We start from the raw sequence: 17,276 nt of genomic DNA on the forward strand, positions 1-17,276 counted from the left end.
TTGGGAATTTATCCTAAGGGCAACAGGAAGCTATCAGAAGTTACTTGTTTTATTTTTAGACACTAAGGTAATATGATTTTCTGCTCAAAACCTCTTATTTGAGAAACCATTGCTCTCCTACAATCCCCATGGTTACCACAGAAGCCATCATGTTAGTACAGTGGCTCACCTTTTTGTCAGTTGTTTGGATCAAGAATGGGCCAATCGAAATCTTCCCTTTGTATTTTTTGTTCTGCTGAAAATAAGGGTTGGCCTTTTTCTAATATTTGAAGCTGTAAGATATAAACCTTGCGGAGTGCTAGGTGGCTACATAAAGAAAGCTGCTTTGTACAGAGAAGCAGAAGGTGAGATGGAATCCTGAGGGCCTTGAAATCCACCAATTCTGATAGCCCTTTTTGCCTAGGCTTGTTCAGGTCTGGTCTCTCTCTGTCTTGTAACCACATGAATCCCAGCTAATACAAAGAGAGGTTAACCCCTGCAAGTAGTAAGTTTCAAATAACAACATAAAAATCTGAAACCAGCTGAGTTTGGGTGTCATGGTAATTGGGAAGTTATATTAACTGTTACTGGTATGTAAGAAAGCTACTACTTTTTATATTTTATGTGCAGCTACTCTCTTCTTTCTGACAGCTTTTTGACTGAATCTCTTGGAGTTTCCTAGACCAACATTTAGATTATCAGAAAACAGTTATATTTTGTCTTTTTCCTTTCCTGTATGCATATATGACATACATGTATGTGTGTGTGTAATTTTTCATCTCTTACCCGGTCAGAATCTTTAGAGCAGTGTTACGTAATAGCAGCAATATTCATCATTCTCATCCTATTCCTCACTTCATAAAAAAAAAGATTTTAATGTTTTCATTTGGATATGGTGTTTATAGTTCATATCTGTAAAGTGGTCTTCATACTAAGAGGATAGTTTTTCTTCCAATCTGAGTTTAGTTTGAATTTTTTTCTTTTAATTTAATTTATTTTTTGGTCGCACTAGGTCTGCGTTGCCGCACACAGACTTTCTCTAGATGCGGTGAGCAGGGGCTGCTCGTCGGCGTGGTACTCAGCCTTCTCATTGCGGTGGCTTCTCTTGTTACAGAGAGCGCAGGCTCTAGGTGTGTGGGCTCCAGTAGTTGCAACTCTCGGCTCTAGAGCACCAGATCAGTAGTGGTGGCATACCAGATTAGTTGCTCCCAGACACGTGGAATCTTCCTGAACCAGCGATTGAACCCAGGTCCCCAGCATTGGCAGGCAGATTCTTTTATATACTGTGCCACCGGGGAAGTTCCTAGTTTGAATTTTTAAAAATTTGAAGTGGGATAGCACATTCTTTCAAATAATTTTTCAGTAATTATCAAGCTCATATTACTTTTCCTTCATATATGGAATAAGTTAGTTACCTTATTTATTATGTTTGAATCATCCTTACACTCTGCCATAATCCCTGCTGGTCTCAATGTCCATTGCTTTCCTGCAGTCCTGAATTTGATGTGATAACATAAGCAACCCTTATTTTGTTGGTACCATGTTAACTGCTACTTGTGAATATCAGAGCCGTGTCCTTGTTTGCATGGTTCTAACACATATCAGTTCAGTTCAGTCGCTCAGTCGTGTCCAACTCTTTGTGACCCCATGAATTGCAGCACGCCAGGCCTCCCTGTCCATCACCAACTCCCAGAGTCTCCCCAAACCCGTGTCCATTGAGTCAGTGATGCCATCCAACCATCTCATCCTCTGTCATCCCCTTCTCCTCCTGCCCCCTGTCGTACCCAGCATTAGGGTCTTTTCCAATGAGTCAACTCTTCGCATGAGGTGGCCAAAGTATTGGAGTTTCAGCTTCAACATCAGTCCTTCCAATGAACACCCAGGATTGATCTCCTTTAGGATGGATTGATTGGATCTCCTTGCAGTCCAAGGGACTCTCAAGAGTTTTCTTCAACACCACAGTTCAAAAGCATCAATTCTGCAGCGCTCAGCATTCTTTACTGTCCAACTCTCACATCCATACATGACCACTGGAAAAACCAAAGCCTTGACTAGAGGGACTTTTGTTGGCAAAGTAATGTCTCTGCTTTTAAATATGCTATCTAGTTTGGCCATAACCTTCCTTCCAAGGAGTAAGCGTCTTTTAATTTTATGGCTGCAATCACCATCAGCAGTGATTTTGGAGCCCAAAAAAATAAAGTCTGACACTGTTTCCCCATCTATTTCCCATGAAGTGATGGGACCAGATGCCATGATCTTAGTTTTCTGAACGTTGAGCTTTAAGCCAACTTTTTCACTCTCCTCTTTCACTTTCATCAAGAGGCTCTTTAGTTCTTCTTCACTTTCTGCCATAAGGGTGGTGTCATCTGCATATCTGAGGTTATTGATATTTCTCCCGGCAATCTTGATTCCAGCTTGTGTTTCTTCCAGCCCAGCGTTTCTCATGATATACTCTGCATATAAGTGAAATAAGCAGGGTGACAATATACAGCCTTGACGTACTCCTTTTCCTCTTTGGAACCAGTCTGCTGTTCCATGTCCAGTTCTAACTGTTGTTTCCTGACCTGCATACAGGTTTCTCAAGAGACAGGTCAGATGGTCTGGTATTCCCATCTCTTTCAGAATTTTCCACAGTTTATTGTGATCCACACAGTCAAAGGCTTTGGCATAGTCAATAAAGCAGAAATAGATGTTTTTCTGGAACTCTCTTGCTTTTTCGATGATCCAACTGATGTTGGCAATTTGATCTCTGGTTCCTCTGCCTTTTCTAAAACCAGCTTGAACATCTGGAAGTTCATGGTTCACGTATTGCTGAAGCCTGGCTTGGAGAATTTTGAGCATTACTTTACTAGCATGTGAGATGAGTGCAATTGTGCGGTAGTTTGAGCATTCTTTGGCATTGCCTTTCTTTGGGATTGGAACGAAAACTGACCTTTTCCGGTCCTGTGGCCACTGCTGAGTTTTCCAAATTTGCTGGCATATCGAGTGCAGCACTTTCACAGCATCACCTTTGAGGATTTGAAATAGCTCAACTGGAATTCCATCACCTCCACTAGCTTTGTTCGTAGTGATGCTTTCTAAGGCCCACTTGACTTCACATTCCAGGATGTCTGGCTCTAGGTGAGTGATTACACCATCGTGATTATCTGGGTCGTTCCGTGCAAGATGGAAATCACCAGTATTTGACTTAGTACATTTATACTCATATACTTTGTTTTTTGGTATAATATCTGTCAGAGTTGCATTAGAGAAAAAAAAAGAACGCTTTTTTCTGTGCTCCAAAATTGTTTAAATACACAAGAAAAGCTGAATTGACTCCATAATGGCATCTCTTTATGAGTGACATACATCTTTGGCAGTCATTTCACTCAGATCTTTTACTTCTTGTTGAACCATCTTTGGTAACTTATATTTTGCTAGGGAATTGTTCAGGTTATTTATATTTTCAAATTAATATGAATAAAGTTTATAATATTCTTTGTTTCAGTAGTTAATAGTCTTTCTCATTCCTGAAATTGTCTATATGTATATTTCCTTTTCTCTTCTTTCTCTTTCTTTCTATCATATTTGCTAGGAGTTTATAATAGTTTCATTTTTTATCTATCCCAGTTTATGTCTTTTCCAGTTCATTAATTTATGTTTTATTTTTATTGATTCACTCTACTATTTTTGAATTTGATCTACTTTTTCTAGCCTTTTGTGTTGAATAATGTTTGCTTATTTTCAATAAAGTTTCTAACAAAGTCATTTAAGGCTGTGATGTTTTTGGAATGTATTTGACGACATCTCATACATTTTGATATCTAATGTTTTCAGTTTGGTTCATTTTTAATGTATAATTCTGTTTTTATTTTCTCTTTGACCCAAGGGCTCTTAGAAGAATGAAAGTTACCTGTATAGTTTCTACTTTTAAAACATTTTGTATTGAGACTATCTTTTGTCCTAGAATGTGTATTCAACCTAAATTGACAATGAGCAGGGTCTGGTTTTATCTTTATGACTCCCTCTTGAAAGTAAAGCTTTCTTTCCAGCCAACCTTCCTGCTCCTCCCACCATACCTAAGGAGCACTCTTTAATTGTCATGTATAATCATTAAGTTTTTCATATCTTTTGAGCAAATATTGATATTGAAACTCTATGGAGCATTAAATCAGAGATATTTCCAGACTTATTCAGATAAATGCAGGTAAAAAATCAAGGCAAATCTTGCTGTACAAATTGGACATGTCAGTCGCCTTTCTCTGTAGAATGTTTCATACCAGCTGTGCCAAACAGTGCAGAGATCAAGGAAATTAATGTTGAAATGATTCAGAGTTTGATCAGTTTAATTCAGGCATGCTTCAGAGAGGATAGTTGAATTTTATTGAAGGGGAGGGAAGGAAAGAGAAGAAAGGGCTTTCCAGAGACAGTCAGTTACAAAGGCCAGTAATAAAATATATGTGTGTATATATTTATGTTGTATGTATATGTGTTCATTACTGTTTACAGACCCTTTCATGTCCACTACTTTATTTAAGCATTACAGTAATTCTTTGAGAAGGTGTAATTATTATCTCCTGTCTTGCTGCTTGAAACTCTGATGTCTAAAGAGCCTAGTGTGGAACCTAGAGCTCCCAGCGTGAGGCTCAGTTTTTTCCATTATTTCATGCTAAGAAGGCAGCCCTCTAGAGGGCCGTCCCCAGCACAGCCCCCAGGGAGGATCAGAAGGAAGGAGGGGTCTGGCTACCTGGGTGTCCGCAAAACGTGTAACCTCAGTGTTTGTCTCATTTGAGATCCCTGCAGTGAAGTTGAACGAGTTGCTCGAGAACTTTTACGTCACCGTAAAGAAGAGTGACGGCTCAGACTTCCTGGCCACGTCGCTCCACGCCATCCGCCGAGGCCTAGACCGCATCCTGAAGAATGCAGGGGTGGGCTTCTCCATCACCAGCAGCACCTTCAGCTCGTCCACCAAGAAACTCAAGGAGAAGCTGTGGGTGCTGAGTAAGGCAGGGATGTCAGGGGCCCGTTCTCGCAATATTGTCTACTTCTCTCTCTCGGACGAGGAGGAGATGTGGCAGGCGGGGTGTCTGGGGGATGACAGCCCTATCACGCTCCTGTCCACCGTGGTCAAGTACAACAGCCAGTACCTGAACATGAGGACGCTGCAGGAGCATGCCGATCTGATGTACGGGGACATCGAGCTGCTCAAAGACCCACAGAACCAGTCCTACTTTGCCCGGACAGACAGCGTCAAGCGGGAGAGCCGGAGTGCTTCCACCCGAGTGTGCCACGGCAAGATCTACCACGAGCATTCCAGGGGACACAAACAGTGTCCTTACTGCCTCCTCTACAAGTACATGTACGTCCACCGGCCGCCCACCCAAATGGAGGCCAAGTCCCCTTTTTACCTTACAGCCAGGAAGGAGGCTGCAGACATGGGCAGGGTGTGGTACGAGGAGCAGAGGATGGGCCTGCGGTCTCTTCGGGGAGTTGTCCCGAACTTAGCCAAGAAGGTCAAGCTGGAAAACTGTGAGAACTTCACCTTTGTCTCGTTCACTCAGGTGTCCAGGAGGCTCAGCTCCCACAGCTGCTGCCAGTGAGTGTCCCCTGCATCCCGGCCACTATCCTGCTCATCCTGGTCAGTGGGCGCTCCCCCCGCAGCCAAGGCCAGAGCTCCCAGGCGGCGGGGATGACCACGACCTCACGGTCGGGGTGTGGGACTTCCTGTTTCTTTGACTTTGGATTTGTTTTTTTAACTGAAAGTAGACAAGTGAAGATTTAGAATGTTTTATCCAGATGTGTGTCACCTCTGTTAAATTATAGAATCTAATACAATGTATAAATGACTACATACACAAGAGCGAGGAAGTTCATTTTATCTAGTGCCTTTTTAGCACAGATTTTCTCAAAAAAAGAAAAAAAAAACTGTTTCAGTAGTCATTAAAAAAAAAAAATCCCAGTAGCCTAGTAGCTTTAGAATGTTTTGAAGACTCTAAACACTTGAATGAGTTACAGTGAGGATCTAGGAAGAGAGAGGCAGTCGGGTTAACTACTTCCAGGAGGAAACTTGTGCTTGGCAGTCCTCTTTGTGTTTTGTTGGTGGATAACTTGATCCTGCAGAGCACGCAGCCTTGCTTGGTGAAGGTCATGGAGCTCCACTCAGTCATGCTGATAGGAAAGCAGGGCTGCTGTTAGCCCTAGAAGGAACTTGGTCTCTGCATCAATGGAGACAGTTTTATGAAAAAAGATTAATACACCAAACAGTGCTTGTGAGAACAAGATTTCCAGTGAACTAGGTGGTTCGACGGAAACTCCTGCAGTGAGAGAAAGTGTCTTGGAAAAGCGATCTGTGATCAAAACGTGAAAAACCTCCTGAAGCAGAAGTGCCTACATTTTCTTTCTCAGCGTGCTGTGAAAGCTGTTTTCGTTTGAACACTGTTTAGAGCTTTTTTTTTTAATCTGTTCTTTGTGTTGTGCAGTTGTTGTGTCAGCATATAGCACTGGATCTGTAAAACAACTGAAAGTAATTTTCAGGCTTAACCAGGAAAAAAATCCAACAAAATAAGCTGCAAAGAAAACAAATCCCCAAATGTGTTTATATTAAAGAGTTTTGAAATATATTTGTCAAAGTACGACTCTTTCAGCCACAAGAGATGTCATCATTTGAGGTTGGCACCAATGCTTGGGACACGATGATGTGTCAGCCTACCAGGTAAGCAAACCCAGCGTCAAGGACATAGTGGTAAAAATCAGACCATGGTGATAGGATATTAACACAGTGTGAACACATTTCACTCAGGTGAGATTTAATCTGACCGTATGTTATTCACACATTAACGGAATGTTATAATAACTACTCTCAATTATAAGTGAAAAAGCCCAAAGAGTACTAATTAATAAGAATAACTTCTAGGGAATCTTTATTTTGTATCTGAGGAAGGACGGCCACAACCTTACACCATTTTGTTCCTGTTGGTGCTTTCTAACCCACAATTAAAATTCCACTATACATTCATTTTGCAGGAGTCCTAAAATTAGTCATATTTCTTTTTCAAAATTTTGTTTTAGTATTAATTGTTTTTAAAAAATCATTCACTGGCCCTTGAAATACGTAATACTTCCTTTACTGAAGAAGACTTAACCAATGCTGCCTTAAGGTTTCACGTTATTCCCTTTTTAGTTCCTGCAACAGTTATTTTGTTTACTAGTTGATCTTTGCTGAATATAGATTAACTTTGGTATGTCTCCATCTGTATGTAAATAACAGGTAATATTTAATAAGCAGTGTTATAGGCTATTAACTACTGTTGTGGTTTCCTATAGGGATTTTAGGGTTTTGATTAAAAAGAGCCAGAACCTGAGGTACAGTTTCCCTCACTTGCTGGACACCCAAAGAAAATTTCACTTGAAGAAAGCAAATGGTCATTTTTCTTGTCAGTACTGATCTTAAACAGAAATATAACCTATATGAAACTGTTGGGCAGAGCCTGCAGCCTGATTGATAAGACTTCCAGTTTTATTTTAAATAGATTCAAGAAAAAATTGCCATGAGGTGTCGCTGGGATCTTTTCATATTTCAACGTTTCCAAAAGTAGTAATAACTGATCCAGAGGCTGTAATCTCTCTGTCGATAGTGGCTTTTCATCAGCTGAATAACAATCTCTGCCTCAGCTTTGTCGCTTATCACCCATGTGATGAAATTTCAACCCTCAGAGTTCTGAAGGGGATGATTATAATTAGAGTCAAGAGGTAGAATCTCCAGTGATAACCTGATGGAAGGAAAGAATCATTATCTCAGCGTCCTAACTGCCCTTCGTCACATGCCTCCTTGGGGAATGGGAGTGAGAAAGAAAGCACATTTATCAGGTGCTACTCTGCGCCATGCCCTGTGTATTTGTGTGTAGAGGTGTGTGTGTGTGTGCACACACACTTTATATGTAGGAACACCTAAGAAACCTGCTAACCCGGCAAATACCTGTCCTGCTACATGGCTGTGTCCATGGTCAGATGATCTAAGGGGGCTGCGTAGCTAGCTCACTAGCCTTCGAAGTTCAGGCCATTGTTCTGTCTTTTCAGCCAGCTCTAAACCATACCCGCTGGGTTCTCGGGGATTTTCTCCTCTTGGCCTAATAAGCCAGCAGAAGGGAGAATCCCGAGAGAAGAAAGGGGGAGGTTGTGAGTACTTTCTCCACTTACTGTGAGTACTTTTCTCCACTTACCTGTTTTGTTTTTTTTTTCCGTAAGTGGAATTGAATAGGGGAATTTGCATGTTTGCAGAGGCAGAAGTTGCCATGGCTCCTGTCAGGAATGGTGGGGCTGTAGGTACTATGGGAGGACCCAGCGAGTCCTGTGGGCGAGCTCTTGCCTGCAGTACTTTCTGCATCGGCTCTAAAGGGAGCTCTGCTTGCTTGGCACCTCCTCCCCAGAAACCCCCTGGTCTCCCCTGGGAATTTTATTCTGCCAGAGACACTTGGGGCATCAGCTTGAAGGGTGTGATTCATTGAAATGTAAAGGCTTTAGCACAGCACTGGACACACAGTAATTATGCAATAAGTCTTCCCTATTTTAGTTACAGTCTTTGGTAAAAGCAATAATGATATTCAGCTAATCTGCTTTATACCACTTATTCCTTCCATGATGGAAAGTCTCCTTTAAACTGTTAAACTTGAATAGGAAACCAAACCTTATAATCTGGTCACATTTATACCCAACACATCAAATTCTACCTCCTGCACCTCGAAGCCCAGATACCTCAGATATAAGCAAAAACGATAAAGAATTTCAGAGAAGCCCTGAGAGGCTTTATGAGAAAGCTTTCCATTGTTTACTGTGTTTGCAAAGGGGAGTGTTATGGGAAAACCTGACCAAAGTTGTGAAAGGATTGGTCTCCTCAGTGATGGGGCATTTCCCAGCTCTCCTTGGGTTATGTGCTGGATTAACCTGCCCTGACTGATACGTGGTATTTGTAGAAATGTGAAACTCTTTGTTACTTTGATTTTTATCTCAATTCACCCTTATTAAAACATCAAGCCCTGTGCCTACTTTTATCAGCATGTTCATAGACAGCCGCGGAGAAAATCTAGACAAAAGAGTCCTGTAGAAGCGGAAGCCTCTGGCTATACAGGAAAGATGGCCAGATTGGCAGCGCCTCTGCTCGGGCGGTCAGTGCTGGTGTCCGTTTCCTCAGCTGTGCAGTGAGATGGTTGGAATTGATCACCTCCAAAGTGAGCAGTGTTGACATCTCTACAGTTCCTTAAGGCCATCTAGTTAGGAAGTGGCAAAACCAGGAGGCAGAATTCCTAATTCCTCAAGATCATACACTGAATCTCCTCAGTGAGTGCTTCTCAGTATATTGGAATGCTTTCTTTAGGAATAATACTTTTCTTCAAGTTTCACAACTCCTTAAAATTAACATTTTGTTATCTCTGTAGGCAGCAGAATGTTGATTATTTTTCTTAGATTAGGCTAACACCTAATTAACACTGGTAATTAACATGCATTGTTACCACTTAAAATATTTAAATATTATGCTTATCAGATAATACATCCCTTTGTTGCTTTTATTGAAATCTGGATTGCTCACCATTTTTGAGCTAGTAACCAGTTACCTTTAGCCATCCAGGAATACAAACAATGAAGACCTCAAAGAAGAGTTACCTCATTTCCTCTAAGGAGCTCCAATTTAGTCTAAGTTAAGGCCCATACATACTGACTGAATAACTGTTAACCAACAGCCCTGAGCCGGAGAATACATTATAAGTTTCAAACTCATGTATATCTTTAAATGCTTTTACTTTTAATGCTTTTAGTGCTCTATTTTAAGAGAAAACAAACTTGTTTAGGCAGAGTTCTTAGGTAAGAATCTTTGGTAAGAATCTTTGTTGTATTTTTCCATATAAATTATTATCTGAGCAAAAACATGAGGGGGAGACTGATGATGATCTAAAGCCGAACTCCTTTTCTAAGAGAAGAGGAGGCTTTGGGGAGATGAAGAACTAGTTTATCCGGAAATTCCTCTGTTCAGTACCCATGTATCCTGACATCAGGGGGTTTCCTAAAACTCCTCTGGGGGACGTCTCCTGTCCTGGCCAAGTTCACCAATAATGATGAAGACGGTTTTGAGCACTTCTAGTTCTTTACAGCCCAAGAAATCCAGAGAAGTTCCTTATGTTTTAATTGTTGATCAGAATCAGATTTTTATGCTCAATTAAAATACTTTATTATTTATCTAATGTGGCTCATTTGGAAGTTAATAATTTCAGGAAATAGTTATTAAGATCCAGAAAAAGATCACTGGATTATATGTAGATGCATATTGCTTCCATTATATTAAAACCAATTAGGTAGATCCCTCCCTGACATTGAGATGAGAATGGGCTCCTATGGTCAGTATAACAGATTTGATTAATTTACATTTAGCCATAGTTACTGTTACTGATTTACTCCAATAAGTTTCTGAAAGATTCAGATTTGATTATCGTAAGTGCTTCTCATGGCTGCCTTGTAGTCTCATTTAATTCTCACAACAGGTCTGCAAGCGAGGTCTAATTATTCCCATTAACTGAGAAACCGAGGCTCAAAGAAGTTAAGTAAATCTCCCTAAGTCTCACAGAGCTAATAAATTGGAGAACTTAAGTTTGAGCCCACTTCTTCTCACTCCAAATGTAGTGCTCAAGGCGTTGATGGTCCAGAGGTTAAGACTCCATGCTGCCAGGGCAGGAGGCATGGACAACCCCAATCCCTGGTCAGGAACTAAGATCTCACATGGGTAGCCAAACAAACAAACAAAACCCCCAAACCTAAACTACCTTCTTCAGGCCCAAAGAAGTCAATTTATCACAGAGCTTTTTTTTTTTAAATACATGTTAATTTTTTGGCCACACTGTCCAGTATGTGGAGTGTTAGTTTCCCAGCCAGGTATCAACCTATGCCACCTGGAATGGAAGCCTGAGTCTTAACCACTGAACCACCAGTGAACTCCCTATCACAGAGCTTTTGAAAAATTTAAACAGTTTCTGCTTGTTTGGGAAATATTTTCTTTCTCAAACCATATTGTGTCATACCTTGTATGTGCTTTCTTACTAATTTAATATTTTTATATAATTCAATAATTCCTGGAAAGCCTGATTGTTTTCTATGAATGAGCATGACATTTTCTGCCTACTGAGAATCTCCTGTGTTTATCCAATAAATTACTTATATTATCTGTTGTCCACCTTAAAGGGAGATGATCATGCCAATTTAGTCTAATAAAAGTCAAGTCGTTTACAAACTGTACCTGTTTTGACATGGGTATTACTGCTAAAATGTAAAGGCCCTCCTAACCTATGTCACAATTATATGCTCAGGGTTTTTACTTTTGCTTTTTAATTTTGACATCAGAGAATTTTTATAATCTTTAGGCTAAAGCATGCTCATAGCAAAATATGCTTATTTAGTCATTTGTTTTCTATTCTTTCCTTTATGAGTACATGTTTTTCTGTTTTGAGACTTAAGAAAACAGAAGGCTCTGGTTTGGGTTGTTAACTCTGAGATAACCTAGTCCAATTCCCCTATTTTACCACTAAGAAATAGAAACCCAGAGATACTAAGGAGCCCATCGAAGGTCAGCAAGACAATAAGTAGTGGAGTGAAGACTCGAAAAGTAATCCAGAATCTTCCCTGTATACCATAGCTGGGAAGATTTGGATTTTTTAAAATTCATTAATGGGACTGTGTCTGGCAGAACATCTGGCTAGCAGAAGCCTCTGGTGAGTTCCAGCCTTCCCAGAAAAACACTCATAAAGACCCAGAAGAAGGCTGCCTCTCAATTCTAGAATCTAGGAGAAATCTTACAATTTACAAGGCATTTGGAGGTGGACTGAGAAAAAACGTTTCAGGTTGTAGCTCACTGCTTTCTTTTGTTTTGACTCATGAAACAGAGGTTCTGTGAAATAGAAAATCTGAAAACTATTTAATACTTGTTCTTTTAACCATGTCTGTCTCCTTACTCAAAGCCCTGGCGCCAGAGAAGTAACTGGCTTACCCTTTCTCTTAACCAGATGCCACACTTAGAGTGGAAAGGTTCTCTATCCCACCCTCTCTTCCATCTCCCCACCCACCTCCTCTTCATTCAGTCCACCTCCCAGTCCTAGGGCTAACACGTGAGCAGAAAGCAGAGAGGGTCTACTAGTGGCATCATGCATTTTGAGAAAAACACAAAAAGAGTAGATAAGCAAGTAGCAGAATATGCAAATGTTGTGATTTTTCACTTACGGTGTAGGATCAGAGATCCAGAACACCAAGCAATAAAAAGGAAGAGGATGCCACTTCAGTAGAAAAGTGTGAAAGTAGAAATTGGGCTTGGAAATATGCACATCTGTTTACCCTCAACCTGTACATCCAAAAGAAGGTATTTAACAAACACTTAAGTGGACAGATTGCATAACCAAAGGCAAATATGGAGTTTGAGGGATAGCCGCATTTAAGGATGAGTATAGAGAAAAAAATGGGACATTAAAAAAATGTGACTACACCAAGGAAAATGAATAGCTTCCAGAACACTTGAAAATGAAAGTGATCTACTGCAGGAAACAAAATTTTAGAATTCTCTATGTCATATTTGAAGGAACTGAAGAATTGCTTCTATGTGGCAGTAATATGTTACTTTAAGATGGGGATGGATTAAGCGAAGAAGACAGTGGAATAAAATGAAAAAGACAAGAAAGATGGATTTCAAAGAAGCTAAAAACACAGTAACAGATTAAAATCCACATTGAAAAAAGAAGACACTACTGATGCTTTAAAAAAAAAAAAAACTAAACATGAAGGACAAACTTGATATTTTCTTCCTAACGTTCTTTCAAAAGAAACAGGAGATGAAAATATGGGAAAGGTAATGGATTCGAAAGACAGAACATGAGCTAATATTACTGACATTTGCTTTCCTAATGGAAAGACCAGATTGACAAAAAAAATCATTAGACTATAAAAATCTTCCCTGAACAAAACGAAAATTTGTATGTTTAGATTGAAAGGTCTCCCTGCATTCCAGGCCAAAAGTGAAAGAAACTTGTTCCTAATCACCTCCTGGCAAAATTTTAAACTACCAAGGAGAGAGAATGAAAAATCCTGCAGGCTTTCACTCAGTCAGACAGGAATAAGTTACCTATCAGAAAACAAAAGAACATTCTGACTCCAGACTTCTCTGTTGCACCAAGTGCCAGGAAACGATAGGGAATTCTGAGGGGAAAAGTTGTGACTTTGGTATATGATAACATTTTATGTATTGTACACATTTTATGTGTAAAGATATGGGACATATTCTTAGTTATGTCATTCAAGAAATAAACCATCTATGTACTATTCTTATAAAGATATACTGCAACCTACAAAGCTTGGTTAAAAAAATTTTTTTTTTACTTAATATAATTTCAGGGACTCTGCAGTATCAGATGATTACCCACTAGAAGAAAAATATGTAGGCTTTTAAATAAATAGTATGGCCAGAAGCCACATATCCCAAATGCCCGAAGTCCTCACTTACTAAATGGGCTGAACTAATACAAGAAAATGAAAAACAGTTGCCACCTCACAGCATCATGTTTCTTCATTTTTTAATTACTGAAGTAATACTTGATCCCAAATAGTTCAGTTAGTAGAGAATCCACCTGCAATGCAGGAGACCCCGGTTTGATTCCTGGGTCAGGAATATCCTTTGGCGAAAGGGATAGGCTACTCACTCCAGTATTCTTGGGCTTCCCTTGTGGCTCAGCTGGTAAAGAATCTGCCTGCAATGCAGAAGACCTGGGTTCAATCCGTGGGTTGGGAAGATCTCCTGGAGAAGGGAAAGGCTACCCACTCCAGTATTCTGGCCTGGAGAATTAGTCCATGGGGTCGCAGAGTCGGACATGACAGAGCGACTTTCACTTTCACTTATTCACTTTCATAGTATAAATAGAAAATTTAGATATCTTTTTACAAGTATAATTGCTCTGTTTTCCTCACTCCCATTTAAAACACTATCTTGATAGTCCCTTGCTTCCATGTGAGAACAGGGAGGGGGTCCCCACGTTTGTCTTGGGGTCTGAGAGCCCAGACCAGAGCTTGTGGAGGCCGTCTTGTGTGCTTCTCCAGTATTCCCAAACTCAGAACTAACAACAGGTGCAAAAGCAGAAAATTACAGAAGATAAATGTGTGTTGTAACAAGAGACCAGGAGAAATGAAACTTGTTTTGGAGTACAAATGCCAGAAAAGTTCAGTTTCAACAGGAAACTGGCTAGAGGCAGTTGAAGGGCTTTCCTCAGCTGTACTCGAAGTTTTACAGAATTGTGTTTAAATTCAGATAGTAAGAGGATAAAAGCAGTAAAAAACAAAAACAAAAAAGCTCACTAAGTTACTTCCAGGGTCTACAGTGTCAGTGTTAGAACTTAAACCTGGGTTGCTTCGTTTTGGTTTTCATTTGCTTACACTGGACAGACGTGAAAACACACAGTAATTCTGAGTATCGTTGACCTTGCTCAGGTCCTTCCTGGTGGTATGAAGGTTTTGTCTGTGCCCCCAAGGGGTCATGACAATTGAAACTGGAATTTACATTTTCAACAACCTTAGCACATTTGCTTTAAATTTAGCGATAGAAAAATGAGTGGGTTGCTTTGCGTTTGTTTAGTTTTTCTTCTGAAGCACAGCAAACCTCTTCCAGATGGAAGGAGTCTCTTATGGATAAATTCCAAGTGTAGCCTTTCCCAGGGTCTCCTCTTGCTTGGCTGTAACTGACAAAAGTCTGTTCACTTTAACTACTTGGACAAGAAACATGATGCTTGTCTTTAAAATTTTAACACTTTCTCCGTAGTTGTATGTTCCAAAAGATGGCAGCAAAACTGTGTCTAATGTTTCCGTTGTCCTGGATCATTTTTTAATGTAGAGAGGCTAGCCGTGATTTCTTAATGCTGGAAACATCATTCTGAATGACAGAGGAAATGGTCAGTACCTTGAATTATTTTATTGTACCATTTTCAACTTTTTCTTTCTCCCTCCAGTGAGGCCTGCACACATACTCCTGTGTTTGTGCACATGCGATCTCCTAACCTTGATTTTCTGTCATAGAGTGTCAGGGTTTCTTGTTCATTTAGTTCAGCCCTCTTGTTGATAGTCTAGTGGAGTCCTAACGATTTGCAAGGTTCTGGGTTTTTTTTTTAAGCTGTTGGTGTATTGTTTGGTTTGGTTTATGTACATTCAGCTTGACTGTTTAACCCAGATTTTTGAAAATAAAATGTTAATGTATATTTTATGTCTGTTTTATTAAAATAACTGAGTCATTTTAACTTAATCAGCAGTATGTATGGTTTCTGGATTTTTTTATTTTCATATCACGTTTCTAGAAATATGTTTTCCTTTGAATTTTGCAAAACGTTAGGATATTTTGAGCAGTTCTATACCTGTATTCTATGTCTCCTGGCTACTACTCTGGGTGAAATAGTCCTGACTGACTCTCCCTCTGGTTCTCTGACTTGGGTTTCTTCACTAGGCGGGCTGAGAGCCCATTTCGGAAACTCCCAAATACTTAAGTATTTTTCAGAAACTTGTTTCTTAGGAATGATCTTAACTGTTGTATATAGAGAGAGCAATAAATTTCAGTGAATGTGTATTGACCACTGTATAAATGTCTCCAATGTTTTTCTGCTCTTTAAATTAGTATTTATGACTTTGTTGTTGTTCAGTCACTAAGTTGTGTCCGACCCTGTGGCCCCATGGATTGCAGCATGCCCAGGCTTCCCTGTCCTTCACTATCTCGCCGAGTTTGCTCAAACTCATGTCCATTGAGTCGGTGATGCCATCCAACCATCTCATCCTCTCTTGTCCTCTTCTCCTGCCCTCAGTCTTTCCCAGCATCAGGGTCTTTTCCAGTGAGTCAGCCTTTTGCATCAGGTGGCATTTATGATTTTAAGGGAGTGCATTTAATCGTAAAGCCTTTTGAAGTTGAAATTTACCGCTGTCTATGTATACAAGAGTTAAAATCATTCCTAAGAAACAAGTTTCTGAAAAATCCTTAAGGATAAGTATAATGTAATAGTGAAAAGATGAGAAGTTTCCTTCACAGTTATTGCCCCTAAGGCAAATTTCATCTCTGCTCATTGTTTTGCCTATAATTTTTAAAAAGACTCCTGAACCAGTTAAAAAATTTGATGAGTGCTATAGGTCATCTTCTGAAGAAGATCCATATTTGCATGCAACATTACACATACAAACCCACATTTAAAAACTCCTGCACTAGATTCTTTAAAGTTATCTTTTTGAGATTTATGCTAAAATATTTAAGATCTGCTCCAAAATAATCCAGAGGGGTACAGAAGGTGGCAGGGTAAATAGTACATAAACTGGCCTCAGAGTAGGTCATTATGAAAGCAGATCGTTGGGTACAGGAGAATTCATCATACTCTTCTGGTTTTTTGTAGATATTTGAAATTTTCTCTAAGGCAGAGTTTAAAACAAACAAAAAATTCTTATAATAAGAGATTTCCCAACCCTCCTCACCAATCGTAGAGAATCACAGAATTTTCAAGCTGAAAGGAAGGACGTAAGACAAGAGTAACGATGCTGATAAGAAAGATCCTCTAGATAATACTCGAGGGAAATTTTCAGGCAAGAATGCTGAGTTGCAGCAGTAAGGGCAAAAACAAGTGAAATTTCTACCAGATGGGAACACATTTTTGTCTCTCCCTTTAATGCAGAAAGAAGATCTGGGGAACTCATGATTCCTGTAGTCTTAGGTATGACATGGAGATAGGTACAGCGTGTCTCTAAGGATGAGATGTGATCCACCACACTGAAAGTACTGTGAAGATGGCCACACCGAGCTGGGGCCCCAAGGGCCTGGGGTAGCACATGGCTTTCTAGGCCTTGAGGACAGATACTCCTCATGGTGTTGCTCTGGAAACTACATGCTACCAAAATCTTGAAAGAATAGAGAACCTGCAGACAAGGACCAGCAAGGATGCAAGTGTAGGGTAGACAGACACAGAGGTGTTCGTGACCTGGTGCTGCCCACTCTCCCTTGGGTGTCAAGACATTATTTCTCAGTGCTTGAGGGTCTCTCTCACGACCGGTGGCTTTTGGCTTGTTTCAGTCTGTTCCATCTCCCTTTCTCCCAGATTAGCACCTGGAGCCCCAGCAGGTGTGCAGCCTGCCTCCCTCCCCCAGTACATTTCCTTTTCTGTTTCTTCTCGGTTTCCATTTTATTTCCTGCTCTGCTTAGGGCCATTTTCACTACCATTTTTGCTGGGAACGCACCAGGGACAGACACAAAAGACATTAAACAAGATCTATTTCAGCAATAAACA

General features: G+C 40.1%; 1 protein-coding gene across 7 annotated transcripts in view; it reads left to right on the forward strand.

Annotated features, from left to right (window-relative positions):
• KIAA1958 (KIAA1958 ortholog) overlaps window positions 1-17,276 on the forward strand; it is a 168,699-nt gene that overhangs the window by 122,690 nt on the left and 28,733 nt on the right. For 5 of the 7 annotated variants that reach the window (XR_014064517.1, XR_014064515.1, XM_081527030.1 and 2 more), the window contains one exon: window positions 4,752-6,578. The exons of 1 other annotated variant lie outside the window; for it this stretch is intronic. Coding sequence is in view for 3 of the 6 variants with exons in the window: in XM_081527030.1 (XP_081383156.1) it covers window positions 4,752-5,558 (807 nt within the window). In the remaining 3 variants the exon portion in view is untranslated. Of the gene's footprint in view, window positions 1-4,751; window positions 6,579-17,276 lie in introns of those variants that run through there. One more of the 7 variants, XR_014064516.1, reaches the window with a different exon arrangement.

Source organism: Giraffa tippelskirchi, chromosome 1 (genome assembly GCF_054371585.1).
Source record: "Giraffa tippelskirchi isolate mGirTip1 chromosome 1, T2T-mGirTip1v1.2.pri, whole genome shotgun sequence".
NCBI classification, from domain to species: domain Eukaryota; kingdom Metazoa; phylum Chordata; class Mammalia; order Artiodactyla; family Giraffidae; genus Giraffa; species Giraffa tippelskirchi.